The 18,126-nt window shown below is 62.8% G+C and overlaps 1 protein-coding gene across 1 annotated transcript; it reads left to right on the top strand.

The window, feature by feature from the left end:
- Window positions 1–3,736: 3,736 nt before the first annotated feature.
- On the top strand, window positions 3,737–18,032 carry IGSF9 (immunoglobulin superfamily member 9). Its single transcript, XM_032845724.1, has 20 exons — window positions 3,737–3,954; window positions 4,181–4,369; window positions 8,335–8,487; window positions 9,158–9,312; window positions 9,549–9,666; window positions 11,087–11,228; window positions 11,313–11,458; window positions 11,553–11,695; window positions 12,839–12,979; window positions 13,485–13,601; window positions 13,780–13,930; window positions 14,148–14,271; window positions 14,522–14,697; window positions 14,990–15,240; window positions 15,406–15,490; window positions 15,582–15,758; window positions 15,981–16,023; window positions 16,363–17,220; window positions 17,472–17,599; window positions 17,810–18,032. The coding sequence occupies exons 1-20, from the start codon at window positions 3,897–3,899 to the stop codon at window positions 17,989–17,991; spliced, it is 3,537 nt and encodes a 1,178-aa protein (XP_032701615.1). The 5' UTR covers window positions 3,737–3,896; the 3' UTR covers window positions 17,992–18,032.
- The last annotated feature ends 94 nt before the right edge of the window (window positions 18,033–18,126 follow it).

Genomic DNA, 18,126 nt, shown 5'->3' with positions numbered 1-18,126 from the left:
ACCAAATGAAATTAGCTCTTCCTCAAGAAAACCCTGGAAACAGGGGCGCCTGGGTGGTTCAGTCAGTTGTCTGTCTGTCTTTGGCTCAGGTCGTGATCCCAGGGTCCTGGGATCAAGTCCCGCACTGGGCTCTCTGCTCGGCAGGGAACCTGCTTCTCCTTCTTCCTCTGCTTGTTCCCCCTTTGTGCGCTCTCTATGTCACATAAATAAACAAAATTAAGAAAAATAGAAAGAAAACATTGGAAACAGCAGATACGAACTTTTGGATCAGAGGGGGAGGGAGATCTTCTCTGCTGGCTAGTGAGGGACCACGGGGTAGAGAAGGCTGGGTGCGGACATCTGTTTGAAGCCCTCTCTTGGCTTTCACACGGCGTCCACTAACCTGTGCTCTGAGTGGCCTCATGAAGTCTGGTACCATGTAGAGGAAGGTGGAAAGCTGCCACCTGGAGAGACTCTGCCTGGAAGGGTGGTGGGAAATAACCCACCACCTCTCCTGCCTCCCCTCCTCCTCCCCCTCCACTCGCCACATTTTCCTCTCAGGCTGTCACAAGGAGCCCACCGATGTTTACACCTGGAAGAACTTTCCAGCAGTCTGTCCCTAAGGATGGAACAGATTACTGGGGGGATGGCGAGCTTCCTGGCCCAGGATGTGGGCCCGTGGGGCCAGAGACCACCTGGAAGGAGAATGTGGCTGGGGTCCTGGTGGGAGTGGTTCAGTGTGTCCTGCAGGGTCTCTTCTGGTAGACCTGGAGGCCATGAATCCATGAATGGGATGCGTGGAAGGCTCTACGGGCGTCACGGAGTTCAGACTGGGGGGAAGCAGTGAACGTGAAGGACCTGCAGAGGTATGGCTGCTAAAGCCTGCTGGAGAAGGCATGTTGACCCTAGATCCCTAAGGGGGCCCCCAGGTCACCAAGGAGAAAGCTCTGAGGGGCAGCAGTGCCAGACATCTTTTGGCCTGAAGTCTCTAACGAGGTAGGTTTCACGAAGTCCAGGCTGGGAGTGCGCTCAGCCCTGCGCTGATCGCGATGGGAAGTCTGGGGCAAGTCCTAGTTTTCTCATGAGTCAAAGCAGAGCCATGCCTCCTCCCCAGGTTCTTGGCCCAGGGGGCCTAAGGGCTGCAAAGCCCGTAGTCCAGGGTCTGGCCCCCTGCAGAGTTCAGGAGGCGATCTTTCCATGCCCCTGTCCAGATGCCTCCCGTCCTGCCCGCCACCCCCCCTCCCCGGGACTGTTTCGCGGCGTCACGGGCGCTGCGAGCTGCCGCGGGGGCGACCTGGCAGCCTCGGCCCGGGCGCACGGTCCCCTGGTCACCCTGTGGGAGGCGCCGGGGCAGGACCTGGGAGTTCGCCAGCGCAGACAGGTATTTCCAGTCGGGCCGGAGCAGAAGCGGGTGGGTGCCCAGGCCCCACCCCCACCCCCCACCGCGCGGGTCCCCCGGGGGTCCTGTTCCCGGCCGAGCGCGGACGGCGGGGCTCGCGGGCGGCTGGCCCGGGACGGGGGCGGGCCGGCTCCGGTCGGCCGGGGCCTGGGTCCTGGCGGCGGCTGCCCCGGGTGGCGCCCGGCGCGCGGAGCTCCGCCAGGGGGCGGCCCGAGCCCGCGGCCACGCGTCCCGCGCCACCGAAACTACAACTCCCAGGCCGCTCGGGGGTCGCGGCCGCCCCGCCCCGCCGGTCGGCCCCCTCGGCGGCGGGCGGGGCGCGGCGGTCTCCAGGGCGACGCGGGCGCTGGGGCGCGGGGCGGGAGGCGGGCCCGCCCCCTATTGTGTGGCTGCGGGAGCCTGGCCGCGCGGCGCCGGGCAGGTGAGGGCGGGGGCGCGCCGGGGGCAGGGACGGCCGCCCGCGCGGCTCGCGAGTCCGGGGGGCGCGGAGCACGCGGGGGCGCTGGGGCGCCGTGGGATTCTTTGGGGAGCAGAACTAGAGTTCTGGGGAGTGAAGTGGGCTTTTTGGTGGGCGGGTGGGGGGTTCCCCGAGACCCGGAGGCGTCTGGAGGTAACGCGCGCGCGCGCGTGTGTGGGTGTGTGGGTGTGCGCGCGCGTCTGTGCAGGGGCTGGGTCCGGGGGTTCCGAAAGGGAGAGTTCTGGGGTCCGGAGCGGGCGAAGGAGCGGGGAACTGGGGGTGGGGCATCAGAAGAGTATTGTGGGCTGAGGCTGGAGAATATGGGGAGGGAGATTCCAGGGCAGAGGATGGGAGAAGTGGGGGGGGGGTGGATCCTGGAGGAGACAGGAGGGGAGTTCCTTGAAGCGCGGAGAACCTGGTGCAGTTGGAGATCAGGGGTGGAAGATGGGTACTGGGGGCGGGGGGGTGCGGTGAGAAGTAGGGATAGCTGGAATCGGAACAGTTGGTGGGGAGACCCGAGAGGTGAGGACGTGGTTGGGGGGTGGGTGGGCAGAGGAGTAGGAAGATGTAGGAAAAACAGAGGAATTCGGGGGAAACCCGGGAGGGAACTGGGGTTCCTATCCACTTGGAAAATGATCTGTCAGGGAAGAATGGGAGAGCTGGCTGGGGGCAGGGGGAAGCAAGCGGAATGTTTGCTGGTGAGTTGTCGGGGCCGCTGGCCGCTAAGTAGAATCCCGGGTCAGGCTGCGGGGCGTGGAAGACATTTTACAACCAGTCCAGAAGTGGGAGGCCAAGAGTGGGGTGGAGGCCACAGTGCAGAGCCTGGTTGGCTTTCTGGGGCCGACGGCAGCCGTGCCCCTGACCCCAGCCCGCTGTGATTACCCTAGATGCTCTGGGGCTGGGGCCGTTCTACCCAGGGCTCACTCTGTACGCCCTAAGGACTCGCAGGCTCTCTAGCTTCTCCTGGGTCTGGCCTCTAGGGTTGGGGAAGGGAAAGCCTGGCAAACCCTGGGCCCCAAGGACAGTGAATGGGGAGCCCTGGGGTGAGGCACCTGGGTCAGGGCTGAGGGCTGCCTGGCAGCATCACGGAGGGAAAGGTGCCAGCGGCCTGCCAGGGGACCTGCCCAGACCTGGAGGATGCCGGGGGCGGGAGCCTTCCACCAGGTGGGGGAGGCCGCCCCTCCTCTCCCAGTGCCTGACTCACTTGCTGCCCGAGCCGTGTTGGGAGGCTGAGTGGAGAGAAAGGTGTAAGATCTCCAGTTTCTAGCGTTCACAGAGGCTGGGGAAATGGGCAAGGAATCGTGTGTGGGGGTTCCCTGGGAGCCGCTTTGTGTGATTCTGATACAGGTTTTGCCCTTCACTGGCTCCGTGCCCCTGAGCAAGCCTGTCTGGGATCCCGGGGGTCCCTGCTTGTCACTGTGGGGTGCAAGCCTTGTGATCTCGTTACTAGCCTCAGGGCTAAGGAAGGAGAACAGAGGAGGCTGAGCCGTGGGGCCTCTTTCTCTCCCATTTTCCTGACATCTTTTTCCAAGTGGATAGGAGCCCCAGTTCCCTCCCAGCTCAGCCTTCTGAGCACTTACGGAACCCCTGCTTTCCCTGGAAGCCCTCCGTCTTCCTTAAGATCTTCCCACTGCTCTGCCCCACCCTCCCTGTGCCCTCACCTGTCGGGTCTCCCCACCCAGTGCTCCCACCCTGGCCCTGGAGGGCCCTGATTCCCCAGGGCGACAGGATCTCTGGTCTCTGGGCCCCTCCCCTACTTATCTTCTCTCCTCTCTCTTCCTTTGCTCTCGTCCTGGCCTTTCTCTAACTGTGGGGTTTCTTCCGGTCCCAAGGATTGGCCAACTCTGTGTGTTGCTGTGCATTTTGCGTTTAGGTCTAGTGCTCCGGAAGCGACTTCAGCAGGTGTTATGTGAGCCAAACCCCGATCGTCCAGAAGAGTAAGCGCTGAAAGCTGCCATCCACTCAGAAGGCGCTGTGGGGCTTGCTGGGCTGTGGACACCCCCAGGCCCCTCCACCTGGGCCCCTGTGGATAGGAGGGGCCGGGCACGCAGGCCGTGGGCTATGGTTTGGTGCCTCGGTGTGACCATCCTCAGCCTGATCATCAGCCAGGGGGCTGACGGTGAGCCAGACTCCCGGGGCTCAGGCGCTCCCCGCTGGCCTTGGTGTGGGGGGCAGTCCCCGGGGAGGGGAGTGGGGGCGGGGGGGGTGGTGGTAGGGCGGGTCCTGGAGACGTTGCGGAGTCTCTCAATCACCCCGCCACTCCGGGGGAGCCCTCAGAGCTACCGAGGAGCGCCCTCTCCCAGCCCTGACCAGGGTCCCTGCTGTGGGCCTGCCCCACCTCACAGGTCGAGGGAAGCCTGAGGTGGTGTCCGTGGTGGGCCGCGCCGGCGAGACTGCAGTGCTGGGCTGTGACCTGCTGCCCCCCACCGGCCGCCCACCCCTGCATGTCATTGAGTGGCTGCGTTTTGGATTCCTGCTTCCCATCTTCATCCAGTTTGGCCTCTACTCTCCCCGCATCGACCCTGATTACGTGGGTAAGACTGGTCCTCATGTGGGAAGCTGGGAGGTGCTACCAACACACCAAGGATGGTGGGTGGGGGGCGGTGGAGGGCAGGACTTCTCTACTGCTCTGCCTCCCCTCCCCCACTCTCTCAAGTGCCACTTAGGAGGTTCAAGGTCTCTGGGGGTGGGCGGATGGGCAGCAGGGTGGGTGGGTCTGTGACCCACCTGCTGCTCCAGTGGGGGCCCAGTCTGGTCTGAGTACAGAAGACGTGTGCGTGAGTCTGGTGGGGGGCTGGCCAGGGCCAGGTTCTCTAAGGACTAGGGAATGAATGGGGCCAGGCCGAGTTCCTGCTTCTGGTGGCTCCTGTCAGGATTTCCACTAGTACATTGGCCTCCCAGGGGCCGCCTCCTCCACCTTCTGCACCCCTACTCCCTCACTGGCTCCCTCAGAGGGCTTGGCTTCCTTCTAATCCCAGATGGATCCTTAATCTGAGCGGTTTCCTGAAGGCCTCAGAGAGCAGTGTGTGGGAGGGCCCAAGGTGGGGGCTGGGGCTCCCCGGTTAGACCGTCTTCCTGCCTTTCTCTGCCTGGGGGGATCCGGGAAAGGCCACCTGGGCAGACGTTGGTGGGGGAAGAGACCCCCACCTTTTCCCTCTTGAGTTTGAATCCCGAGATCGGCCCTGGGATTGGCTGAGGTCTTCCTGAGGGGCAGGCTGAGCTCAGGCAGGTGCTGCTGAAGGAAGAGTTTATTTTCAAACTGGGGACAGTTGTTGGCAAATAGCCTGGTGGGAGCGTATGTGTCTCCACAGGCCCTGTGAGGGCTGAGGAAAGCAGGCCCCAGTGACAGTGGGGGGAAACGGCTGTACCGACCAGCCCTCCCTCCCTGCCTCTGTGGGGTCTGGCAGGAGGGGTTTGGGCCCCGGGGCTGAGGCTGGGCTGTTAGAGAGAGTTCCCTTCGGGAGGACGGGGCAGGTGCGGGTGGGGCTGTGGAGGGAGAGGGCTTTTCCTGGGGGCCGCCCTCCGCCCTGATTTGGGATCCCTTGGACCGACAAGCCACTGTGTGGCTGGCAACTTTGTGACCCGTTGGTTTCCGTTCTTTGTTGCCCCTTGGAGCTGCAAGGACCGGGAGAAGTCACCACCGGGGCTCTTCCCACCCTGCCCTTTCTGTCCACCCCTGCCCCTCCTCTGGAGCTCCTAGTCTGGCCTGCGCTGGTCTGGGGAGTCAGGGCCCTGGGGGGGAGGCCCCCGTGCCCATTAACTCTCTTACTGCCTCCCAGTGTGGAAGGGGCCTCTCTCCCTTTGTGTAGGGGACTCGGGACTGTGGTTGCTAGGCAACAGGAGGTGGAGGTTGCTAAGGACAATGGTGTCCTGTCATAAGCTCTCTGGGCAAGTGAAGGAGAGATGGTCCGGGACTGTGTGTGAGGCCGATGGCCTAGAGTGTGGGAGGGACTGTGCCCGAGACCAAAGCAGCCCCTCTTGGAGTACTCCAGAACCCATCTGGCGGAGTCACCGGGCATTACAGACTAGCACAGAGTAGGGGAGAGCAGTAGGGACCAGGCTGGGGCTGCATCCAGGAGGAAGGCAGTGACTGTCCATCCAGCGCCCAGCATGGAGCCTGTGCAGGGCGCCTTTGTGGTCCCGGTGTCCAGAGGGATGGCAGCCTCGGATTACTCATGCTACGCCTCCTCGCCGGGGACGGGGTTGTCTCAGACCTGCCCTTCTAATCCACAAAACAGTTCTGGTCTTTGACTTTCATGGTGTCTTTCTTGGGTGTTTGAAGGTAGCCCGTGTGGCAGGGAGGCACGGATTTTCTCTCTGCCCTGAGCTGTGGGGTTCAAAGCAGTTCTCTCCTTCTGTTCAGAACTCCCGCTCTCTCCTGTCATCTCCCCTTGCTACTCTCCGGTGGTCTCTGAAAGTGCTCGGTAGTCCTCTCGCTTGGCGGTCCTTGGACTGTCTGGACACACCAAACACCATTTCTTGAACTGTGTGTATGTGAACTTGTACATGTACGTGAGTGTGGGTTCTCTGCCTTCCAAGAGTGGAGAGCAGAGTCTGTGTCTCCTGCTCCCTTTACACACCCCTGTGCGCAGGAGGTCTAGAGCCCACCAGGCTCCGGCCCTTCCGGTCCTTTCCTCTAAGTGAAATCTTGGGAGGATTAAATATGGTTTGGTGGTCCAGGTTCAGGGCTCAGTCTCCCTTTTCTCTTCTTCCTCCCTTGTAGAACTCGAGGGTCACCATCGTGAAAAGTTGCTATCCTACGGCACTTAGGAGAGGCCGCACACTGGAATCTGCGGGGCTCCGTGGCCAGGCCAGTTAGGGTGCTGGAGGAATCCCAGAGCAGGGTGGAGGGTGTGATTATGTCAAATATTTACCTGCAAAGTGTAGGCTTATCTCCTGGGTGGGGAATTCAACTGCCAGCCTGTGAAGCAGGTCCCCACCCAGAGAGTCCACACCTCTGGACCTCATCCTCGGAAGAAAAAAGCCCTGGCCTTACTAAGATCACCACCCCAGCCTGAAGGCGATCATTCTCCTCTTCCCTGACAACACTAGGGGCACTGCAGGCTTCAATTATATTTTGGAAACATCACCCTGGAGGTAGAAGGGAAGCCGACGCACAGCGTCAGAATTTCTGGTATTAGAACGGCCGAATAGGGGCGATGCCTGGTCCGTGGGTGCAGGCAGGTGTGAAAGGACTTGTCTTAAGAGTGGCAGTGGTTTTGTGTAACCCCAAAGATTGAGAAAGTCTCATCCATCCCTATCAAAGGCCAAGGTGTGGTGGGCTGATGCATGTGACGGAAGGTGGGTGCGAGGCAGGGAGACGAGCTGGTGGGCCGTGGAGGAGTGCAGGGGAGAGGTGCTACGGGACCACACCACGGTGAGGCTCCTGGAGAAGAAACATACCGAGGAGGCAGAATTTCGAAGATGTACTGAAAACGCAGGTGTGGGAGGTAACGGACAGGAGTTAAGGCGATCCCAGGTTTCTGGTAGGGCAGCTTGGTGCGTGCTGGGGCTGGCCATTGCTCGGGCTGGAGGAGAGGATGTGTAACCAGGCAAGAGGCAGGGTCAAGTTCAAGTCCAGCTTCTGATTTCAAATCTTGTGCTCGTTCGTTTGTTCAACAGTACGTGAGCCCAGTGTTCCCCATACCCCACCCGGCCAGGTTTGCCTTCCCTCTCTTACAGGTGACACTGAAGTCGGCTGACTTGTCCAAGGGAGTCTCTCTGGCTCCCGAGGGCAGGCCTCTGTCACTAGGCCGCCCCGCCAGGGACACCCGAGGCTGTGTGGGGAGGGTGCTGAGGGATCTGCGGGGGCGGCATCCGTCTGAACCTGCTGGTGTGCCAGATGCCAACTGAGGGTGCACCAGGGTGTCTGCCTGGGCTGTGGCTCTGTGGCTTTGTGGAGCTCCACATGGCCAGCTGGCGGAGGGGGGGTGGGGCATGGGGGGATGGGGTGAGGAGGCTGCTGACCTTGCTGCCTGGCTGGGCTGGACTCTGGCCACCCTAAGGCGCTTAGGCCGTTGATAATAGCCCTGGGGGATTAGGGGCTTTGGGAGGCGAGACCTGGGTCCCTGCTCAGGCCCCAAACACTGCTGAGGTTTCCAGGGACTGTCCTCTGGCAGGAGGAGTACTCGGGGAGCCAGACCTTGCCCCTATAAAGAGCTGTGGGGTGGGATAGGTCCTGTAAGAGTCACAGGGAGACTAAGTGTGGCTCTTAACCCCCCACCCCCATCCCCCAACGACCTTTGCAGCCCCTGCGGTTCAGGAGAGTGTGTCGTCCACCTGCTGCCGCTCGGGGTTCTCTTGGTCTAGACAGGGTCGCAGCTGCTGAAAGGCAGGGGTGATCCAGGGCTGAGTGGAGGGACCTGCCCTCAGTGACCCAGCCCCACCTGTGTCTCTCTGGGCCGGGCCCCACTTGATCAGGGTAACTGGAGGAGACTGGGCCCATTCTTGAGCTCTGAGAACCACCAGTGTGACCAAGGCTTTGGGGCTCCTCTCCCAGGGCGAGTCCGGCTGCAGAAAGGGGCATCTCTCCAGATTGAGGGGCTCCGAGCGGAAGACCAGGGCTGGTACGAGTGCCGCGTGCTCTTCCTGGACCAGCACAGCCCTGAGGACGACTCTGCTAACGGCTCCTGGGTGCACCTCACAGTCAATTGTATGAAGCCGGGAGCAGGTGGTGGCGAAGGGAGGAGAGCAGCATGATGGCCTGTGGCTGGGGGGTGGCAGGGGTTCCCGTGCCCCACCCTTGTTGACACCCCTTGTTTGCTGGCTCACAGTCTGCATCCCCCCCGCCCACTGCTGGCACGTCCTCTTCTTCAGCCGGGGTCCCAGCTGCCTGCAAGGCCCTGTTGGAACTTGAGTCTTACCTGTTCCTGCTGCTCTGGCGGGGAGAGGGGGACGCGACGGGGACTGTGGAGTCCCGAGTGACACATAGCTCACGACATACTCAGCGAGTTTTTTTTTCCCCAAACACCTTTTGACGCAGCACCTCATGAACTCTCTCAGCCCCTAGCAGGGAGGGAAGTCCTAATTGTTCCCATTTCACTGTGGAGACGGGATGATGCCACTGATGAGGGGCAAAGCGGGTCTCCTGGAGCAGCATCAGAGGCCACTGGCTCTCCCGCAGCCCCCAGCCGTGTGCAGCCCCGTGGCCAGCTCTACAGGCCAGTGTGGGGATAGGCTGACACATTCCTCACTGGGCCCGGAGGGCGGCAGACAGGGTGGCCCTGGCCTGGTGGGCTGAGGGCTGCAGCCCTGACCTGCCTTCCTGGCCCTCAGACACTGCTCTGTGGACTGATATCTGGCGCCCCCATGCGTCTCTGCAGCATCCCCTCGGTTCCTGGAGACGCCTCCCCAGGTGCTGGAAGTTCGGGAACTCGAGCCTGTGACCCTGCGTTGTGTGGCCTGGGGCAGCCCGCAGCCTCATGTGACCTGGAAGCTCCGAGGACAGGACCTTGGCCAGGGCCAGGGTCAGGTGCAAGTGAGTACTGGGGCTGGGCAAGGAGGGTAGATAGAGCCGGAGAGGCAGGTGGAGGCCTGGGAGGGGGGCTGGAGGACCGGGCAAAGGCCATGCTCCCACAGGAGGGGCTGTGTGTTGGCTTCCTGAGCCCGGTGTGCTGCCTCCCTCTGCCGGCCAGCCTCGGGAGTGCAGGGTTGGAGGCCGGTGGGAGGGCAGGGGGAGGCACAGGGGACCCTCCTCATCCCCTCCTATGCTAGGTGCAGAATGGGACGCTGTGGATCCGACGGGTGGAGCGAGGCAGCTCCGGAGTCTACACCTGCCAAGCCTCCAGCACCGAGGGCAGCACCTCCCACGCCACCCAGCTGCTGGTGCTAGGTGCTCTCGGGGGGGAGGGCCATGACCTGCGGCTGGGGTGCACACAGCAGAAGTGGGGAGGTGTGTGGAGAGAGAGGGAGCTCCCAGTTCAGGCTGGTCCTCCAAAACCAGCATCTTAATTTTTAAAGGATCAGTGAATGGACAAGTAGACATTTAATGCCCAGCAGTTTAGTGTGTGACCCCCCCCGATGCCCAGTTTCCTCGTCTACATATAAGGAGGTTCATATTTGCATCTTAGCACTATTACAAGAACTTAACCGAGCACAGCGATCAGCACTTAGTAATTCCTGTCCAAACCCCTTTGAGGAAAGTGAGCAACGGGGCCCGGACTCAGCCTGCCATCCCTCCTCCGCAGGGAAGTCAGAGGAACCAGCGTCCTGCCGCTCTCCTTGGTCCTGAGGGCGTGCGTGCGTGGAACTGCTAGGGGCCAAGTTCACCGGTGGCGGGAAGGCCCGGATGAGGCTTGCCTGCCCTGTTAACCTGGGGCAGCTCTCCTCACTTTTCTGCCTCTGAGCCTCCATTTCCTCATCTGTGGAGGGGAGACAGTAACTCCTCCCACAGAAGGCACTTGTGAGGACTTGTGAAGAGTCGTGCGGTGACGTGCTTATGGGAGCGGCCGGTGTGCCGGTGGTGTTCTCTATGCTAGCTTGGATCATTACCTCTTAGGACTGACCACTGGCGCAGCAGAGCCCAGGGAGGGGCGAGGGCGGTGAGCAGCCGACCAGACTGCGTGGCCTGGCCCGACTCCGTGGGAAGAGCGTTCCAGATGGGGTTCGGAGCAAAGGCAGGGCAGTGGGAATGAGGCGCAGAGCCGGCTGCCCCTAGTGACCTGAGTCTGTAACGTTGGCCAGGCTGGGAGCCGTTGGATCATGAGGGCCCATGAGGCTAGATCAAGAAATTTGAGCTTAACGTGGTAGGAGCCAGGAGTTGTGAGTTCTGGGGCAGAAGTGTCCTGGGGCCAAAGGGAGGCATTTCTACATGAATGGCTTTCGGAGGGGCAGAGAGGGGGAGCCGGGGTCAGAGGTTGCTGCAGTATCCTGGGGTAAGGTACTGGGTATCCGCAGTAGGGTAAGACACACAGAGGTGACTTCAGGTGAGACAGAAGAGGGATGTAAAGGGTAAATAGGCAACTAATAAAACCGATTTCCCAACCCCCCACACACGCACACGCACACACACAGCTTCTAGGCTGGGGAATCTGGGTGAATGGTGGTGTTCCTGGAGGGAAGGGGAACTGGTCTGGGGGAGAGAAGGAACTTTTTTCACGTACAGGGTCAGAGCCCATTTCGGCTCCCCGAGGCCCTGTAGCAGCCCCTTCTGTATTCCAGAATGCAGATCCGGAAGATCTGCTGAAGGGACCTCAGGGTTCTGGGCAGACTGTGGGCTGATGCTGGTCCCTCCCCTTGTGCTCCCCCAACAGGTCCCCCAGTCATCGTGGTACCCCCCAGGAACAGCACGGTCAATGCCTCCCAGGATGTTTCCCTGGCCTGCCGGGCTGAGGCGTACCCCACTAACCTCACCTATAGCTGGTTCCAGGACAGCACCAACGTGTTTCACATCAGGTAGGGCTTGGGGGTGGGTGAGGGGCCGGTAGGCAGCCTTCGAGGAAAAAGCCTGGAACCCGGCCCACACATGCCATCTTGCAGACGGCTGCAGCCCCGCGTGCGGATCCTGGTGGACGGGAGTCTGCGACTGCAGGCTGCCCAGCCTGATGACGCGGGCCGCTACACCTGCGTGGCCAGCAACGGCCTCCCGCGCCCGCCCTCGGCCTCTGCCTACCTCACGGTGCTCTGTAAGCCTGACCCCGTTCCCTCCCCAGTCTGCTCCCCTCCCCTGGGCCAGGCTGAGCTCCTGCCCTCCAACCTGCCACTGCTCCCCTCCACCAGACCCAGCCCAGGTGACAGCGATGCCTCCGGAGACACCCCTGCCTGTGGGCATGCGGGGGGTGATCCAGTGCCCGGTCCGGGCTAACCCCCCGCTGCTCTTTGTCAGCTGGACCAAGGATGGGCAGGCCCTGCAGCTGGATAAGGTAGGGGCCTCGGCCTCAGGGGAAGGAAGGGCTCAGCTTAGTGTTCTCCTAGTCAGGGTAGCTGGGCTGGAGGGAGCTCCACTGAATTCAGGTTGGTGGCTGGGGTACACTTCTTCCCCGGGGCTGTGTGGGGTGTTTGGGGAACAGGAATGCCACAACTGTCCTTAAAAGCACAGCCCTGGAGGGGCTAGGGCAGCACACACGCTGGAAGGCTGGGGCTGGTTGAGGAGAGCTCAGCAGCTGCTTCTGGGACTTTGGTGATGGGCCTTGGGGAGGCACAGACATTCCAAGTGGAAGCCAGGGCCCTGGGGCAGGGAACCGTGCAGTGTGTGTAGGGTATGGTGAATCCCAGGGTCGGGGCGGGGGGCTGGTGGGAGTCACAGTGCCTGTGGGGACGTGATTCTACCGAGAAAGCTCAAGGGATAGGTTGGGGCCAGAAGGAAGCTCTGTGGATACCGAGTGACTGTTCCATTGTTCCCTGGCCATCTTCGCAAAGGGAATACAACCCATGGGGGGCTGCCCCCGTGTCTTTGGATCCCAGGGTCCCCGGGGCTTCTGCAATTAGGACTCAGTACATTTTTGTTGAATGTTACCAAAAAAGCCTGCAGGCAGTTGGAGCCTGTGAAGTTGTCTGAGCAGAGGTGTGACAGCTTCGGAGCTCTGAACAAGAGCTGAGTCCGTCAGTGAGTGGAGGACAGAGTGGACGCAGGGACAGGGGTTCAGAGGCTGTTGAGACGGTCCAGGGGAGAGGTGAGGAGGTCATGGCAGTGGACGGGCTTGACGCCTAGACAAAGGCCTTCTCAGAGGACAGAGCTGGTGAGCATTCGGATGGGGGAGTGAGGAGTCTGGGGTTAGTAGGGACAGTGGGGCCCTTAACAAAGAAATAGGGAAGCCAGGGAAAGGAAGGGATTTGGGATGGAAAATGCTGACTTTCATCGTGGAATGATGGGAAGACAGGTGGGGGACACCCTGGCAGGCAGGGAGCTCAGCTCCAGGGGGCGCCCCTGGGGAAGAGAAGTGAAAGACCAGTTCAGAGAGGTCTGGAGGAGGAGTCCTCTGCAGGGAGGCGGCTTTCTCCTCCCTCTCCCACCCCTGCCCTGCTGCTGGGACTGGTGGCCACCTCCTCTCTCCTCTCCCCTCCAGCTCCCTGGCTGGTCCCAGGGCCCGGAGGGCTCACTGATCATTGCCCTGGGGAACGAGGACGCTCTGGGAGAGTACTCCTGCACGCCCTACAACAGTCTTGGTACCGCTGGGCCCTCCCCGGTGACCCGCGTGCTGCTCAAGGTGAGCCTGTGGACGGGCAGCCGCACCGGGCCAGGTGGCTGAGGATGCACCCTGGCCTTGATGCTGGAGGACCAGGGGGTGGGGCAGTCATGCGTGGGGAGGGGCTTCCCGTCTTTCCCATGGTGGGCACAGCCGTAGCTGTCAGGCACCACCCCAGAGGTTTCTGCAGAGTCGGTGCTGGGGAGGTGGGATGGAAGGCCCGCACACCCCCAAAGTAAGATACCCTGCCAGGCCAACTTACTAACCTTGGCCTCTCTGGAGAAGGAGTGGGCAGCAGAAGGGAGGGTGAAAGGGCGTTCTGTGGAGGTGTATACATCCCCAGAGAGGCTTCCCAGCCCCCCAGTCCTTGTGCAGCCCCCCAATTCCCTGCAGCCCCTCCAGGGAGCAGAGACTACAGGGAGGGAGATGGGGCCTGAGAATGGAGTATGACTGGAGACCCAGAGAGGGGAGCGGCCCTTAGCTAGCAGGGTGAGAGGCCCCTCCCGATGCCAGATCTGGCTTGCAGGCTCCCCCAGCTTTTCTAGAACGGCCCAAGGAAGAATATTTTCAAGAAGTAGGGCGGGAGCTACTCATCCCCTGCTCTGCTCAAGGAGACCCCCCTCCTGCTATCTCTTGGGCCAAGGTAAGGCTCCTGAGTCCGCTCTGCCTGGGCTCCCGCCCACTACACCCCTGCCTCTCCTTGACCTGCTCATCCAGTGGGAAGGAGGGGGCCCTTCAGGGCCTGGGTGGGGAGGACACTGGAGCTGCCCTCAGTGAGGGGTGGCTGCGTGTGTCCTCAGGGCTGACCAGTGGTTCTGTAGGTGGGCCGGGGGCTGCAGGCCCAGGCCCAGGTGGACAACAGCAGCAGCCTCATCCTGCGGCCACTGACCAAGGAGGCCCATGGGCGCTGGGAGTGCACCGCCAGCAACGCTGTGGCCCGAGTGGCCACCTCCACACATGTCTACGTGCTGGGTTAGTGGCTGGAGGGCCGGCCAGGAGCTGGAGGAAACTGTGTGGGACAGGAGACGGCGCCCGGAGAGGGGGATTATTTTTGGAAGTCTACATGGGTTGGGGAGGGGCGGGGATGCCTGGGATGATATACAGAGGTGAGAGGCCCTGGGACTCCCCTTAGTTCTTCACCTTCCCCAGAGCCCTGACCATTGTCCCTCCCTCAATTCCCCCTCCCCAGGCACCAGCCCTCACGTTGTCACCAATGTGTCCGTGGTGCCTTTGCCCAAGGGTGCCAATGTCTCCTGGGAGCCTGGCTTTGATGGCGGCTATCTGCAGAGGTTCAGTGTCTGGTATACCCCGCTGTAAGTGACCTACCCCTGCCATTCCTGTCTGTCCCCCTAACCCCCATTCCATCGGACCCTCTGCCCTTTCCCCCACCCCTCCAGTCCAGCCCTGCCCGAAATCTGCCCTATTTCCAGAGGATCTTAGGTGTTCAGGCCCCGTGTCTTGAGACCCCGGATGGCTGAGAAGGGACAGGTCGGATCTCTATACTCCAAAAGCTTCCTGGGCCTCCTAGTTCATGAGGTTTCCTCATTTCCTCATGTCCTCCAGGGCCAAGCGTCCTGACCGAACCCACCATGACTGGGTGTCCCTGGCAGTGCCTGTGGGGGCTGCTTACCTCCTCGTGCCGGGGCTGCAGCCCCAAACCCAGTACCAGTTCAGCGTCCTAGCACAGAACAAGCTGGGGAGTGGGCCCTTCAGCGAGATTGTCTTGTCTGCCCCGGAAGGTGAGAAGCCTCTGCCCCGGAGAGCAGCCGACGGGGTGGGAAAGGACTGGTAGGGAGAACCCGGACATGTGACCGCCTGGGTGGGAGGGGACAGAGATGCTGGGCAGCTGCTTGGGGTCCGCAGGGGTTTGTGGTACATGATTCAGGCTTGTCTTTGGGGCTCTGGGAGAATGGGTACAGAGGTGGGGGCAGGGGTGGTGGTGAGAGGTGGGTTGGAGGGGCAGGCGTGTGGTGGAAGGGGCAGGGGATAGGGGAAGGGCACTGGGAGCCTAACCCTATCTGTCCTATTCAGGGCTTCCCACCACGCCGGCGGCCCCCAGGCTTCCGCCTACTGAGATGCCTCAGCTCCTCTCACCTCCCCGAGGCTTGGTGGCAGTGAGGACACCCCGGGGGGTGCTCCTGCATTGGGATCCCCCAGAACTGGTCCCTGAGACGCTGGACGGCTATGTCCTGGAGGGACGGCAGGGCTCCCAGGGCTGGGAGGTGCTGGACCGCGTCGCGGCAGGCACGGAAACGCAGCTGCTGGTGCCAGGGCTCATCAAGGTGTGTGGGAGGCAGGCACGGGGACGGTCCTCCCCTCGGCTGTCCCGGGCCCAGCTCCAGCCCAGGCCTCAGCCTCCCACCCTAACCTCCCAACTGCGGTCTTTCTGAATGGGGCTGCGGTGAGGGGAGCTGGGCCCTGACTCCGTCCTGGACCCCCACCCCCAGGACGTACTGTACGAGTTCCGGCTCGTGGCCCTGGCCGGTAGCTATGTCAGCGATCCCAGCAACACGGCCAACGTCTCCACTTCCGGTGAGAAGCCGGCGGGAGGGCAGGGCGCTGGGCCGGGGGGCTCCGAGCCTGCGGTCGCGGGCACCGACATCCCCCTCGTGGCCCCGCCCAGGCCTGGAAGTCTACCCCTCGCGCACACAGCTGCCGGGCCTCCTGCCGCAGCCGGTCCTGGCCGGCGTGGTGGGCGGGGTCTGCTTCCTGGGCGTGGCTGTCCTCGTGAGCATCCTGGCCGCCTGCCTGACCAACCGGCGCAGGGCAGCCCGTCGCCGCCGCAAGCGCCTCCGCCAAGGTAGGCCCCGCCCTCTCTAAGCCCCGCCTACGGGGGAATGGAAGCCCCTCCCCGCCGCCGCCACGCCCCGCCCCGCCGCTCGGGGGCCCAGGTGCGTCCTGTCCGCCAGCACAGTCCCGGGGCGGGAGGGGTTGCGGGCGGGCGATGGTTGAGGCTCAGCGCCTGGGGCCCTGGAGGCCCTGAGTTTTGCCGGTGTCCCCTCTGGTTCTCCTGCCCGAACAGATGCGCCTCTTATCTTCTCTCCTCCCGGGAAGTCAGCTCCACAGTAAGTCCCTCCACCTCTGCGGCCTCCTCCTGCCTGCCCTCTGCGCCCACTATCTCGGTTTCTGGGGTGGTGCTGTGGGGTGGGGTGGGAGGGGCGGAACGGAAGTGGGAAGGGGGTGAGGGTGGGAGTGCGGAGGCCCCGGCTTGGGGCCTGTCCACTGCTGCCTGTGCCTTCCCGCCGCTGCTCCACCACGGGGTGTCCTCGTCTCCCTTACTCTCCCCAGCTCCGCTCTGTGGTACACCAAACCTCTCAAGGCCCGAGGCTGGTTCCTGGGGGGAGGAGGGGGTTGGCCGGGGATAGGACGCCTGCCACAGAGCCTGATCTCCTGTCCTTCCCCAGCTCTGCCCCGGGCTCAGGCAGCCCTGATAGCGTGGCGAAGCTGAAGCTCCAGGGTTCCCCAGTCCCCAGCCTGCGCCAGAGTCTACTCTGGGGGGAGCCGGCTGGCCCCCCCAGCCCCCCTCCGGATCCTCCGCCTAGCCGGGGGCCCTTACCCCTGGAGCCCATCTCTCGGGGACCAGATGGCCGCTTTGTGATGGGACCCAATGTGGGAACCCCTGAAGAAAGGTCAGGCTCTGAACGAGCTGAACCTCGGACCCCGGCCCAGCGCCAGGCCAGGTCCTATGACTGCAGCAGCAGCCCCAGCGGGCAGCCCCAGCCGCTCTGCATTGCAGACATCAGCCCCGTGGGGCCCCCTCCCGCAGCACCACCTAGTCCTCGGCCTGCTCCGGGACCCTTGCTCCAGTACCTGAGCCTGCCCTTCTTCCGGGAGATGAACGTGGACGGGGACTGGCCCCCTTTTGAGGAGCCCGCGCCTGCTCCACCCCCAGATTACATGGATACCCGGCCCTGCCCCACCTCCTCTCTCCTTCATTCCCTGGACCCTGACACTGTGTCACCCGGGGCAGTGCTTCCCGGGTCTGCGATGGGGGCCGGGGCCGCCCCAGAGCCCCTGTACACAGCACTGGCTGACTGGACACTGAGGGACCGGCTGCTGCCAGGCCTCCTCCCTGCTGCCCCTCGGGGCAGCCTCACCAGCCAGAGCAGCGGGCGGGGCAGTGCCTCTTTCCTTCGGCCCCCCTCTACAGCCCCCTCTGCAGGAGGCAGCTACCTCAGCCCTGCTCCCGGAGACACCAGCAGCTGGGCCAGTGGCCCTGAGAGGTGGCCCCGGAGGGAGCATGTGGTGACAGTCAGCAAGAGGTGAGGACAGTCCCTGTCCATGCCTGTCCTGGCTCCCGTTCCTGCCCAGACTTCCCCTAATGCTCTGTGCCTTCAGGCTCCACTCCCACCCTGGGACCAGGAAAACTTGTCCCCTGTTAGAAGCTTTGGCTGAGGTCCCAAGGATCTGCAGGGAATGCATGGCCCCACCTCAGCTTGGGGACTCTGGGTTGGGGCTTTTGTGGTCACCCTCAAAACTCCACCCAGTGCTGGACATTTGTCCCTTTTAACAGGAGGAACACGTCTGTGGATGAGAACTACGAGTGGGACTCCGAATTCCCTGGGGACATGGAACTGCTGGAGACTCTGCACCTGGGCTTGGCTGGCCCTCGGCCCCGACCTGAAGCTGAGCCAGAGCTAGGTGTGCGAGCCCTCAGAGGGGCAGTGTGGCCCCACTGTTCCCCGTCTCCCCACTCTGTTCCCCATCTGGTCCCCATTGCCCCCATGCCCCCATGCCCCAGGCTTGCTGTTCCTGTTCCCGTGGCTCATCTGCACTGGCAGGACCCGGGGTCTTCATGGGGCCAGTGACCCTCAGACCTCTCCCTCCCCTTGTTCTGTTCTCCCCTTGCAGATGTGAAGACTCCGGTGGAGGGCAGCCTCCCTAGCATGGCCCGTGCTCCAGGCCCCGAGGCTCGGTGCGCTGCCCTCCGGGAGGAGTTCCTGGCTTTCCGGCGCCGCAGAGATGCCACTAGGGCCCGGTTACCAGTGTACAGACAGCCAGTCCCCCATCCTGAACAGGCCACCCTGCTGTGAAAGCTGGGTAAAGATGCACAGACTAGGCAGAGAAGGGCCCACGGAGTCCCAGCTCCAGCTGGAGCACAGCCCGGCCTGCCCCTTTGGTGCTCAGACATAGCCCTTATGGTGGGTTGGGAGGGCTTGGCAGGAGAT

The sequence above is a fragment of the Lontra canadensis genome, unplaced genomic scaffold, assembly GCF_010015895.1.
Source record: "Lontra canadensis isolate GAN:19392208 unplaced genomic scaffold, GSC_riverotter_1.0 scaffold168, whole genome shotgun sequence".
NCBI lineage: Eukaryota > Metazoa > Chordata > Mammalia > Carnivora > Mustelidae > Lontra > Lontra canadensis.
The sequence above is the reverse complement of the archived record's forward strand: the minus strand, read 5'-3'. Positions and strand labels throughout refer to the sequence as shown.

What these genes read in the sequence shown, in the direction of transcription:
- IGSF9 (XM_032845724.1), top strand. Translation starts at nt 3,897, where the DNA reads ATGGTTTGGTGCCTCGGTGTGACCATCCTCAGCCTGATCATCAGCCAG. An exon ending in CATCAGCCAGGGGGCTGACG is followed by an intron (nt 3,955 to 4,180) that starts GTGAGCCAGACT and finishes CCCACCTCACAG; the next exon opens with GTCGAGGGAAGCCTGAGGTG. An exon ending in GGCCAACGTCTCCACTTCCG is followed by an intron (nt 15,491 to 15,581) that starts GTGAGAAGCCGG and finishes GGCCCCGCCCAG; the next exon opens with GCCTGGAAGTCTACCCCTCG.